Genomic DNA, 13,492 nt, shown 5'->3' with positions numbered 1-13,492 from the left:
TATGCATGTATCTTTTTAGCACAGCGGGTCAAGCTAGCAATTCTAAGTAATGTTTTATCATGTTAAATTGCTAGATTTAATTTTGCTTTGTATTGGTGAAACACTGTGTACCTTCTGCTTCCGATAATTTCAAGTAGATGTCTGAGTTTTCTCTTTTTGTGGAAAATTAATGTTAAATAAGATTGTCAAGTCTGTTGTTAACAAAAAAGGTGCGACAACCAATAGAAATGCACATATTTTAATACACTTTTTCAAAATTACATACTATATAAAGTAATAAAAGACATGTAATATCCTTTGTGCCCATACCTGACCCCGCAAGATACACGAAACATACCTTTGTACAATACAGGAAATGAGCCCGCATAAGACACACAGATGAAAATAATGACATTCACATTTTCAGAGTAGCATCAGCAGCACCAGGGGGTTTACCTTGGGAGGTTAGTGGTTATTGGGTTTCAAGCAAACTGTTTATTCACTCTACAGAAAGGTAATTTTATTGTTTGTTTCAGGAACTACATAGCACAAACACATGCTACCAGGAGGCAGTTTCAAGTTAGTTACACTTTTTATTCGGATTTACATTTTGTAACCTTTAAGTTGGAAATTTCATTTTGTGGACACGTGAATTGTATGAAGAAATTTCACCTGGTAACAGTTATTTTTACAACCCAACATCATTTCTTTTAACGAAATTGGACATCAGTATTAACAATGCAGCCAAATGTTTGCCCCCACAATACGTGTCGGCGACTGCATGATTGATAAACCATACACCAGTACAGCTAACAAAAACCGATTATCGACTCCAAGGACAGCTACAAATCCGGGGAGAGAGGAAAGGTGCCACAAAATACGACTTTTCTGAATTAAGAAAAATACGTCAATATGGAAGGAATTTCTCTTTTTACATGACAAGAAATGGAACATGTATTCTAAGCCATAATCTGTACATCACACAGAGGAGTAAATGCAGGGAGTTATCTTTACAGAAACCCACAGTTCTTTTTTTACCACTGGTAAAAGAGATGGATAATAAGGATGCCTCGAAGTTTTCCTTTGATGAGATTACCTGTGTATGTTTTCTCTTAAACACAATTCTTGAAATGGATGTAACGAGCATCGAGTATCAATTCTTTATTATGCTGACACCCAAATCTGCTTGACCATTTTCACTGCTCGTAAGATCCTATCACTCAAACCTTGCTTTGATTCCATTCAGAATTGGATGTCAAGAGTGTACTTAAAACTCAACCAAGGCAGACTTCCACCTGTACACCAATAGGAACAAACAATCCAAACCTCTAGTCTTCTTTCTCTTGAACCTAGATGGACGCTCCAACCTGCTGTGCATTCTTCATGACATCTCTAGATCCCCTGAAATACATCCAACATATGGCAGCAGGTCTCATCAATAGCCTAAAAAAGTTCAAACAGATCCTGCCAAGCCTGATGGACTTACATTGTATGTCCCTGCAAACCTGTAACATCATCAGAACATCATGCATTGCATCCCGAGGCAGCAGAGCATGGCTAGGGCATCTGATGGAGTCCACACAAAGACTTTCATGATAAATCAGCGTACTCACTGCTCCCACTCGAGGAGACAGAATTGCTACCCTAATTGGGTCGGCTTTTCCTTTTACAAGGAAACTTGTGTTGATATATCAATAATTACACCACACCAAGGTCATTTGTGATTAGATACTATTTTGTATAACAAGATTCCAATCACTATATAAATTAGGATACATTTGGTCCTGAAGAATTGCCACTTGATTGTCATTGACTAACCAGTGGCAATAAACATGTTGCCCTTTTAAAGCTATCATAGATCATTGGAGCTGGTGATAGCCACCACGGTTTTAAATCCTCTAGTAGACTCACTTATTAAAACAAATTTGGGTAGAGGACTACTTAGTCTATTTTAAAACGCACTTCCTTACACATATTCACTTTCATACACAAGCTACACAACAAGCCGTACACCCACACTTTACATACAGCAATGGGAAAAAAGATCTCTGATAAAGAGCCCCCGTGTGGGTGCCCGTCTGGTATTGTAGCGCCCGATAAGGAACACGCCCTATGATGAAGTATGACACACATTTGGGTAAGTGAGAGCTCTTTTTTCTAAGGGAACAGGTCCCCTTCCACTCCCCTAGTGTCTGTCCAACCTTTGTACTCTCTGTCTTAATTAACTGCTTCAGGTAGACAACACTACGCTAAAAGCCAGGACTGGAAGAAAAAAACTGCAACAAAAAAAAGAAAAGACAAACCTTTACCATCTATTCTCTCAGGTCTTAGAGTAACATCACAACTAGCGTCATGACTGCCCCAACCCTTCTGCAATTTAAAAAGAACTCTATCGCTTCAAAGAACACACACAACCGCACAAGAGAATTTACCACTCGCATACATCCAATATATATATATATATCTTGCATGTGAACGAGGGCTTTTCAAGCCCGAAACGCGTAGTGCCCTCTTGCCTACCAACTATTTTGCAATAAAAGAACCTGTGAAGCGCACCTGGTGGTCCGTCTCCTCTGTTCCCTCGCCGATCTGACTTCTGTCTGACTCGGAAGTGGTGTTTGGAGTTTCCGCATATATATATATATATATATATGTTATTGCCATATATCCTTGTTTCCAAAAAGAAACACAATGCCAAGAAGTGTCTGTGGGCTGCCTGACACTGCTAACTGCCAGGAGTGATTCCTTGTTGGTCTAAACAGATATGTTTGCAGCCACATTTTAAAATTGGTGATGGAGGGTATTTGTTAAAAATAAACATGACCAGAGGGGCGGAAGACTGCTCTAGCACAGGAAGAGGGATATAGAGACATTCGGTAAGTGTGGTACACTTACTGAAGTAAAAAAGGTTCCATGTTTACGGTGCAGCTACTAGATTGACAGTCAGTACTTCAGCATAACATATTTGCAAAAGGCTCTTCAGGTTAACATGATAATCACATCGCTATGATTTGTGCTTTTTTCAGGCATACCACATGTCATTCAGTGTGCACAAGTAGATCACTGTGCCGTTGTGGAAAGTTTACAAGTTATAAAAAGAACATTGAATAAAGGGAGACCTGTGCAGGTTGTGGGTATGAAAAGAATTGTTGGAACAATAATTATTCCATAACCTTCATGAACTGGATGATTTCTATTTACGGCCTTACCCATAAGAACAAGTCATTCCCGGGTATGGATCCATGCATGTCAGTTTTCATGTTCCTTCCTTAAAGGCTCCCTGAATTTCCAGGCAGGCAATACTGTGGATGTGCATTACAGTTAATCCACCTGGGTTTTAAGCATCTTGGAATAGTAGCTTTGTTTGCTTGTGCTGAAGGATTTGTAGATGTTACATTCGTTTTTAAAATAGAGGCTTGCCGGAGGAGCTAGTCTGAGGATTCGATGATGTTGTCTGGGGAATAGCAGAATGGAGTCCATCTTTCAGTGACAAGAGTGTGGATTCTGGTATGCACTATAGGGGGTTAGGAATTGGCATCCTCAAAGTGGTAGAGTTTGTGACTGAACAGTGGTTTAAATGTTGGCTATGGGTAGGAGATATTTTATTTGCATAAAAGACTAAACTGTTTCACATCTGTCTGTGTTTTTATGCTTACATGAGAGTAGCTCACAGGAGATGCAAGAATCAATGTAGAAACCAAGCAGCTTCACACACTGATTGGTAGCGAGTATTCATTTTGTTTTGAGTGAGCTTCCTCATGAAGGAAATCAAACATGTTTCTGTAGGGTTTAATTTGAGGTTTAAGGCAGACATTCATAAACATGTAAGGCTATGGCAGGCTATGAGTAAGTCTGGGCGGAGATCGCAGAATTCTGTTACGTGGAACTCCGCCAAGTGCAAAGAAACCTCTGCAGCGCTATGCGGAGATCTGCGAGCAGCGGAGTGCGTTAGATAAATGCTTTTCGCTGTGATTTTCGATGCCAGGTGCTTGTCCGTAATGTGCAATCATCGCGAATGGCACCATGCAAAGAGCAAGCGGGCGCAGCTTCCTTACTGCTGCTCGAGTAAATTTTTACTCGAGCTGTATGTTTCTCAATGCGAACGGATGGTTTCTCAACTCGAGCAGTCGCGAGCATACGTGACCACTCGCAATGAGAAATCTGACCACCCGCGTTGAGAAATCTCACGGGAGGTTGATTTTCCACCCTCGCCAACTTGATGTTGACGATTGTGAACGAGGAAAAATCCTGCCGGGAGGTAGATTTTCCTTGCTAATGCTCGCCAACTTGACGTTGACAAACGTGAGTGAGGAAAAAAACTCTGCTACGCAAAGCAGAGTTTTTTCGGGAACTCTGCGAGCTCCGGGTAATGCGGAGTGCGGAAAACTACAAACTCCACAAGCGGAGCGGAGTTCACCGCCCAGACTTAGATATGAGGCTGTGAATGTGTTGATCACAGCCTTACATTTCACTGGGCGTAATCACCACAATAATGGATTGTCTTGAATGGTTAGAAGCACACATGGATGCTCCATGTAAGGATTGAATAGAAAGGTCAAACAGATAGAACTTTATTCTTCCCCACAGGTTGCAGGGAGCATGAGCAAACTGGAGCTTTCCATTTGTATGAGTTACTGATACCCAGAAAAGAGAACCACTTGAATATTACTTAAATAATGGCCAAGTGGGAAAAGAGGGTAGTTGAAACAGCTTGGTGTGCTACATTATCTAAGGTCAGTGGTAGACTCAACAGCAACAGGAGACAGGACTACTCTCTGTCGGAAATTCAAATGTTACCATTAATTAATTGCATAAGGGTGTTTGTGTGCTTTATCTGGAATTTAACCCTGACTATCATGAATGGAGTAGGTGTTTGTGGTCATTGTGGTTTTGCAGTTTAAGTGGTGTGATGTGACTGTTTTAAAGATGTTGCCACACAATCATAAATGAGCGATGGACTAATAATTGGAAAGAGGATCAGAGGGCAGATGAGTTTTTTTTAGGAGAGGTGCAATGTGACTGGCTTTCAATGCAGTGGATTCGTTTTAAGAGAGACATTAAGACTGTTGTAGAGTAGGGCAGTTTCTCTAGGGTGGGTGAAAAAATGATGGGATCTGGCAGGACATTTGTGCTCATAAGTGGTTGCCTTGAGGGAGAAGATATCAGACGTCACCAAAGTTGAAGGAAGCAAAGGTTATGTGAGGAGTGGTACAGTAGAATCATCAGAGCATGTCTTGATCAGGCCATCTTGTGTTTTATACTGATGATTTTGTCAACAAATGCATATCGGCTGTCAGGGAATACTTGTACTGAGTGTGGGATAATGGATTGAGCGAACGGGTCAATGCAAAATGTTGTAGTTTTGAATAGCATCCTATCTTTAGCTTAATTTTGGGCTAGTAATACCGTCACAGACAGAAGTTAATATCTAGTTTTTAACTAGCTTGCTCACATGCTAAGTATGCGACTTGTTCAATTGCAAGGTCTGTTGGCAATAGTTTTTTCATGTATGTTCATCTTAGTTGAGATTAGCCCTGAGAGTACTTAGGAGACCAATGGGATAGGGTTAAGTGCTTTGTTATGTGTGGATGCATTTATGTTTCAATGGTGCATTTGGTTGCATTGAATGATCCATCAAGTAATTCCATGTGCTTCGCTGCTGTGATTTGCAGGGAGATGAGGGAAACATTACGTTCATCCACAGAGCATTTGAGAGAGCACCTTGTTTGCTTGGAGGCCTTGGTTTTATTTTTGGAGTTTATAGAAACGTGGGGTCATGAAGGCAAATGTCTAATGGTCAGACCAATATACAGGGTATCGGCTTGAGAAGGTAATAGAAGGGACAGAAAATAGGAAAGTCTAGTATTTAGAAGGTGACATGGGAAGGAGATCAGTTGATTAGATGAGAGAGTATGGATGCATTCATATTTTTGAGATCTGCGACACTTGGAAAATCATACATTTTGATAATGTGACTCACTATAGTGTTTGGTGTGAAGTCTGTGAATTTCTTACTGCCGTGTTAATGTGGGCTAGAAGGCCATGTGGGATGAAGTGGAACACATTCTGCCTGACTCTATCTCCAGTTTCCAAAGGCTTTGTCTCTGTAATGATCGAGAGAGACAACAGTCTTGTTACTTAGTACTTATAGCTATTAATGGTCACCTTTATTACTGACAGAATTGACTAGAAGTAAGCGTTTACCAAATATCTGATAATGGATCAGTGAAAGTTGCATACAATAGTAGGACAACCCTTTTCAGCCAGCTTTAACATAGTGAGCAAAGAATACCTCTTTCTGTTTCTGTACTGCATGAAAATAAAGCAGTAATTCAGAGAAAATGTGTGTTAAATGAATTCACTGCAGGCACATTAAACAGGCATTGTACTCTGCACCAGATAAGCCCATCTTGTATACTGATGACTCAATGATTAGTGCTAAGTTGTTGTCAATCAGATTTGTTCTATGTAAGCCCATACCCCTAAATTCACTGATTTAATTCTGAATAAAGCATTTTCAAAATAATCTAAAAACCTGGGAATTCCAGTCTAGTTGTGACCGGAAAGCCAGCCACACTGTGTGTGAAACGTGCAATGCAGCCCTTTGTGAATATCTTACCTAGGAGCTAGACTTAACGGTAGGAAAAATAATTTAAAGATTAAAATGAAAGAAAATGAAGATCTGCCTCCTCTTTTTATTTCATTCAAAGGGTGCCATTTTTTGTTCTTTTGCCTTTGGTATTCCCCTCCACTCAATAAAAAGGCTGTGATCTAGGTCTTTAAATGTTGGAGAAAAGTACACTTGGGTATTAAACTTTCATACTGATTGAGACTAAAGTTAATGGTTGCCACTTTTTTCTGAGCATTCTAGGCCCCTCTGAAAAATAATTGGATGCGAATGCAGTTGTGCTGATATAATTCCTAATTACGAAATATCAATTCAAATATAGAAGGCTTTGTCAGCACATGCCAAATTTTCTTAATAACAATGAGGTTTGAGGTTATAACACAAATGAGGTCCACTAACTGTATTTCTTTAGCTGTTTATCATGATCCTCTTAGCAAAATGAAGTATGTATACCTTGAAATGCACAACTTACAAAGTTTTTGAGCATGTCTAAATTCCCTCACCCTGATTCAAGAATAAGGATCAACTGACAGTGCACTATTCACGTTTTGTGGACTCTGTTGCATCAGATCTCCAACTAGAGGTAAGAAAGAGGAAGTTTCTGTGAAGTTACTGAAAAAAATATTTCTGAACACTGACAAACCTGCAATATGTTGGGTATTAACCACCATTTCCTACTTTCTTTTACACCCTGAAAAGATACTCATGTATCGAAAAAATAAGTCTCATTGTATGCGTAGAGTTAAAGGGTACGGGGATAGAGCTCAAGCTTTCTCCACTGGGAACATGTTTTCCACTTGGCAAACAAAGAAATTCAAGAAAATAAATCTGGTTTTGCACATTTCTGCCAATCCTCCTGCTGCCCATACTCCACTAGAGTATGCATCGAGGACTAGTAGTCTCCCTGAAAGTCAATGATTTTCATAGATTTGCATGCACATTCCTGAAGGTGTTTCGTTAATCATCAGAAAATGTGTATATTTATACAAACATATGCGTGAGGCTTTGCCATTTTTTGTGAATCAGGGCCAAAACAGGGTTACACCAGTGGTGAGGTTCTTTCAATGCTTGGTAGCAGTAACAGGATGCAGAACAATACTGTGCCTCTGTTCAGGGAATCGGATGTTAGGTTTTATAATGTGTGGTACCCCGCAAAAATATAAATAAGGTGTTTGCAATAAGATAGCCATGAAGTATGCTAAGAATAATGTAGTTGTTTTACTTAACATATTGTGGTTTAAGGACAATGCTTGAGTAGGATTTTATGCATTGAAAAGCATATGGTGAAATGTCCCGTGTCTTGATATAATTGTTTTCAAGATGGACGTCTTCCAAATTTGAATCTTCATCTTCATCTTCGGTGTTGCAAAGGCAGTTCGGAGACACATACCTGGAAAGGGAAATAAGCGTACAGTTGGTTTAACATGTTAAACAGTCAAGTAAGCCACTCTGGTGAATCGCCTGTGGATTATATATTTCTAACGTGTGGTGAGAATATAATCTCTATATGAAAAACTGGCAAATATCTTCTTATTACAAGCAGACTTTGACATCAGAATGATCATGTAGCAAGACAAATGCATCACTAATCTCCTGTAATAAGTTATTAGTAGCAACTAGTAATACCCCTGAGGACTTCCATTGGGAGCGTTGAAGTGTGACCGGCTCTATGAGAGGCTTGGCACTGTAGTATGGCCTAAGGCCTGCTTTGCGTGCATGTTATGTTGCCATTGCTTATTAGAAGTTTAAACGCCATTTTACCTTTTGCTGCTTTTGCACCTGACACTGCATAGCTGTTTTTGCAGGTTAGCCTTCACGAAGGTCGACACATGAGAAAAGGTTTTGTTTTCGACATCTCTAGACTTACATCGTGCACCTAGTCTGCACAGTGAGTGCTGAAGCCGTCAAGGTTATCAAAACATGTTAGCTGTTTTTGGACATGTTCGAGTAACGCTTTCTAGACACAACAATTTGGCAGCTGTGAGTCAACTAAGATTCTGGCGCCCTTATTATCACACACTTGCCATGATTTCACACACTTGGAAGATTTTCCGTTTCCAGGGATGCAGAGAGCCTCTGCTGATCCAGATGTAATTTACTCTTACTGAGCGGAAAGGTAATGGGGTCCCCCAAACAAGCCTAAGAGACCTTCTTTAGTTTATAATACATAGTTCCCATAGTGGGAGGGTGTTAGAACTAGGCACTATAAGACCTGTCTTTCACCATCATTGTAATATGATTTCTCCTTTTGTATTTTATGGAATTGTAACATTGCTGACCATATTATTTCTAATAATATGTCTGCTTATGTTGGCTAAGATACTGCACCTGAGATCACATAGTTAAAATAAATCTTTTAACCTTACCGTGTCTCTTATTTACTCCTGTTGTGGACTGGTATGAGAGTATAACAAAAGAGTGTTCTCACTTCCCACCATTCCTGAGTTTGTACTAAGTTGCATGTTCTAGGTTGTCTAATCATTGGTTACTTTGCTATAGGGCAAAGAGTTAATTTGACACTGATGCTAGCTGGTTGGGGTTTTTCTAGGTGCTGAGGTGAGTTTCTGGTACACCAAAATTCACTGATGTCCTAGGTCTCTGTACACAGTTCTGTGTGTGAGCAGGATCCTTGCAACAACATCTGGTGTCATTGCTTCAAGGTCCTCTGTCACAAATAGACATGAAGCAAATAAGGAACAGTATGTGGCATAGCTTGTGGCCTCTCGCACACTAGTCTCAGTCACTGCTTGGGTTTATTAGTTGTAATTTTGTGCAGGGATGTTGCTTAGTAAGTGAGATTAGGGGGTGTGAATCTCAAATTTCCCAGCTAAAAGGCAGTGGTCCCAGGGTGAATGTGTGAGGAGACCAAGATCCGGGATGAACTGTTCATCTGAGGTGCAGGTTCAGTACTGATGTGTAAAATGGAGGCCTCTGCGACTGAATTAGAGTCTCACGGACATGTACTCTGTTGCCATGGCAACAGAGTACCCTGTCCACCAAACTCAAGGTCCTCCTACCAGGCTCCGAAGTGGAAAGGGATTAAATGGTTGGCTCAAACAGTGGGGGACTCCCACGGGATTGCTTATGCCATGTCCAAAGGCCAAGATTGTAACAAAGGTGTTTAAGAATATACTATCCATGAATGCTGACTTTGTAATGTACACCTGTATTATGTGTTAAACAAATCGAATAAATAAAGTTAATATATATATATTTTTTTAAAGATCCTCCCACCTGATTTGAAGTTGAGCAGACCACAAGTTTTATGCCGATGTAGTAACGTTTACTCTGTCAGTGTAAAAGTCCCTTCAGTGGCCTGACAGGTAGGTGCATTATAAGCCATCCAACTGTCTGGCCTACTTAAAGTAGAGAGTCAGATTTTGGGGTTTTTCCCTGTCCATCACCACCAGGTATATTGTCCATGTCATGGGATTTTGAACTCGAATTTTATTAACAGTGTTTTTGGCCCACATGCAAAGGAAGGCTACATTTCACCCAAAAATAAATTTTTTAATTACAAACTATTTAAAAATACTATGAAACTATGTTTAGCACCTTACAATTTTAAAAATCACAATATTGCTCCCATTCTCTGTTATTATGCAAGTTAAGTGCTTTGTTTGGTAACCGTAGAGTTTATTTCCCCTCTTCAAAATCATTTGAAGTTTACTCAGGGTTTGTGGTAGTGCCAAGTTAATTCTCGTACTTTCTTTAAGCCCGAGCAAGATAAAAGGGAGCATTCTATTCAGCTTGAAATGTTCCTCCCAGGCCCAATCCACCAGATAGTTTGAGCATGATTTTAGACTTTTTAGATCATGTTTCATGGGAGGCATCTAAAATATATTTTCGATGGGAGTATAACCCACATATGATTCCGGATAATAGTGGGTAATTCTTTCAGGAGGCTGAGGATTGATTTTTCGAAATTTCTTCTTGAAGACCCCCATAGACAATTTGACTTCCTACCTTTGCTAGGAAGACCTACTCAATGTTGTTGGAAAATCAATGTCTGTGTTTCCTAACCAGTTTTGTGATGCATTTGCAGAAGACTCTGCTTTTTCGAGGGTAGTTTGAATGTGTGTAGGCCAGTTGAGGTTTCTATTAATTTTCACCCCTAGATTTTTAAAGTATTCCACTTCTTCTAGGGTTGAGCCATTTATATGGAAGAAACCTTTCTTCTTTCTGTTTGTCTTTAATGCCGTATGTTGGGTTTCCCGGTGTTAAACTTGAATTGTTTTATTTTATAATGTGTTTCCATGGCTGCCAATTGAGCCTGCAGGCCCATTGAAGTTTTGGGGTTCAAGATTGAATCATCTGCTTATGAAAGGGCTGGTATTTCTGAAGCTGTTTACTTACCATTGGGAAATCCTCTATGACAGTTCTTACTGCCTCATAAATGTCATTGATGTACAAAGAAAGCAAGAGAGAGTTTTACTCCATTACTAATTTTTACTGATAAGCCCTTGTTGGGTTAGTCTAACTTGCAAGCTGGTACTGGTGTACAAGAGTTGTATTAGGGACAGAAGGGCTTTATCAATCACCATCAATGTTAGCTTTTCCCAAACGTGTTGCTTGGAACCAAATGGAGAGCTGAGGTGAAGTCTAAAAAGACTACGTAGAGGGGCATTTTTTGTCAGTGCTAAACTTGTGCACAATAAGTAAAAAGGTGAATATTTGATCAATAGTTAACAGGCCTTCTCTGAACCCATCTTACATGGGAGGAAGGAAACCTAGTCATCAAGCTCTCTTAGGAACGCTTTTGAGAATATTGTACAGTGTCTATTAGACTAATTGGTTTATGGAATTTCTGGTCCTTTTTCTGGCCTTCTTCTTTATAGATTGAGACAATAATGTAATTTGACCAACATGGGGGCCCCACACGTCTTCTGAAATCCTTGAAAAAATGTGTATTTGGATTGCAGTCTATCAATCTAGGTCTGAGAGGAAAGCCTCTGGTTGTATCTTATTAGAACCTGGGGCCTTCCCCTTTTTAAGGCCTTTTTTTGCTTTTTCTTTACTGGTGATAAGTAGCCCTTGGGCCATCTTCTCTGGACCAATCATGGGTTGTACTTCAATGTATAGGTGACAGGGGTCATTGACTCCTGGAGTAGTGCTAAAAATTGAGGAGAAGTGGGTTACCCAAGCTTCTCCGCTGATATTGATTTTTCCTGACTCCCAAACTTTCTCCTATTTTTAACCAAAAAGCACCTCTATCCTTTCCTGCCTCTGCCTGTTTGATTTCTCTCCAGTTTTTATTCAAGGCGTTTTACTTTTTTTCTTTATTAGGGCTTAATAGCTCGATCTTGCCTCCCTGCTTTTGCCTTTAGTTGGGTAAGAATGCCTACATAACTGGAGCTCATGTTTTTTATTTTTTCAGTCCTCGTGGGACCATGAGAGAAAACTGGTGTAGATGTCATTACTTGTTTAGAAATTTGTTTTTATAAATAAAAATACTTTGGATAAGTTTGAGAGTCAGCTGTAATGTTTGACGTAGGCATCCGTTAAACTTTTCCTACACTGACCGTAACTGCCAGAACAGAGGTTACGCCAATGTATAGAGATGTCTGTTAGACTGGTGGATACTGCTAAATTTGGTGGGCAGAGTGAAGAACAGTAAAGCCCTCTTTAACTCGGTCTTCCTTTACTCCATCTGCTAAATGCTAATTCAGACCCTCTGTATAGATTCTCCCCTTGGACAAAAAACTATAGTTTAGAATGCTACTGAGGGATTGCCAGTGGGTAAACTATTTGCAACCGTTTGTCCCATCATTTGGATCTTTGATTGTCAGACCTGGGACTGGCATAGATCTCCTAGCCTATTACTGAAAATACTTGTGAATTTCAATTTGTAGTTTGCATCCATTCAAGGAGCACCTCTGTTGGTGCAGATTTGGTACTTTTATGGTAAACCGGTCAATGAGCCATATTTACAAAGATATAGTGCAATGCAGGGCAGCAAGCACAGTTCCTGCATTGCGTCACCTGAAGAGAGCAGAATTGTGTCATATCTTCGAAGTAATGGCACACGTTTACTCTCTCAATGCACTGGTGCACTTTAGGTTGCATAGCGCCAATGCAGGCACCCTTGCGCCACAGTGCAAGGGTTTCTGCGTTATAGTCAGGAATTCTTTTTTTCAGGAAAGAGTACCTTCTTGCACAAAAACTATGAATGGTGGCTTGTTCCTCTTTGCCACGTGCTTCATTCTTCAGCACACAGGCAACGAAAAAATAAGTAGAAATAAGACTATTTCTCTTCGTTACAACAGCCTCACTTAGACACACCATTTTGGTGCAAACCTGTGTCTAGAACTCTTTGTAAATATAGGTTTGTGTCAAAATCCTTGGATGAGTGCCCAGGAACGCCTATACACCACAGATAGAGCACCGACCTGGCACAAAATAATGCAAGGCAGCACAAGGCCTGCACAGTGTTACTTTATCTTATAAAGCCAGGCAAATGGGCCTTTGTGTGGCTCTGTAAATTCCAAAAAGGATTTTGCTTGGGGTTGTGTCAATAAAGTGACCCAACCCTGACACAAAATCTTTGTACATTTGGGGCTACATATATTTCAGTTCCTGATCCAAAATATGGACAAGTTAAAAGATTCTTGAGAAAATAAATTGACAAGAAAACCCTACACAGGCATAGGAGACCTGAATCATGGCACCGGACCCAACTACCAAGCAAAGAATGTATTTATTTGTGGGGAGGGGGGGTCACAAACCAAACATTCCCCCGAAGCTGTGCCCCTGATGCCAAGCTGGGAATTATAGCAGTGGTTGGCAGGCATCAGACAGTCATCTGACACTTTCTCAATGTATCACCCTAAGAGCCGAGCATGGGGCTATGAGAACACACCTCCCACAACATCATGTGTATGTTAA

General features: G+C 40.2%; 1 protein-coding gene across 6 annotated transcripts in view; it reads right to left on the bottom strand.

Annotated features, from left to right (window-relative positions):
* Positions 1-222: 222 nt before the first annotated feature.
* Positions 223-13,492, bottom strand: part of ECM2 (extracellular matrix protein 2) — a 179,399-nt gene continuing 166,129 nt past the window's right edge. For all 6 annotated transcript variants that reach the window (XM_078661385.1, XM_078661384.1, XM_078661383.1 and 3 more), the window contains one exon: positions 223-7,997. In XM_078661385.1, coding sequence (XP_078517511.1) covers positions 7,826-7,997 — 172 coding nt within the window. In that variant the 3' untranslated portion in view covers positions 223-7,825. The remainder of the gene's footprint in view (positions 7,998-13,492) is intronic.

Source organism: Lissotriton helveticus, chromosome 9 (genome assembly GCF_964261635.1).
Source record: "Lissotriton helveticus chromosome 9, aLisHel1.1, whole genome shotgun sequence".
In the NCBI taxonomy this organism is placed as follows: domain Eukaryota; kingdom Metazoa; phylum Chordata; class Amphibia; order Caudata; family Salamandridae; genus Lissotriton; species Lissotriton helveticus.
This window is presented reverse-complemented; position numbering and strand designations above follow the sequence as displayed.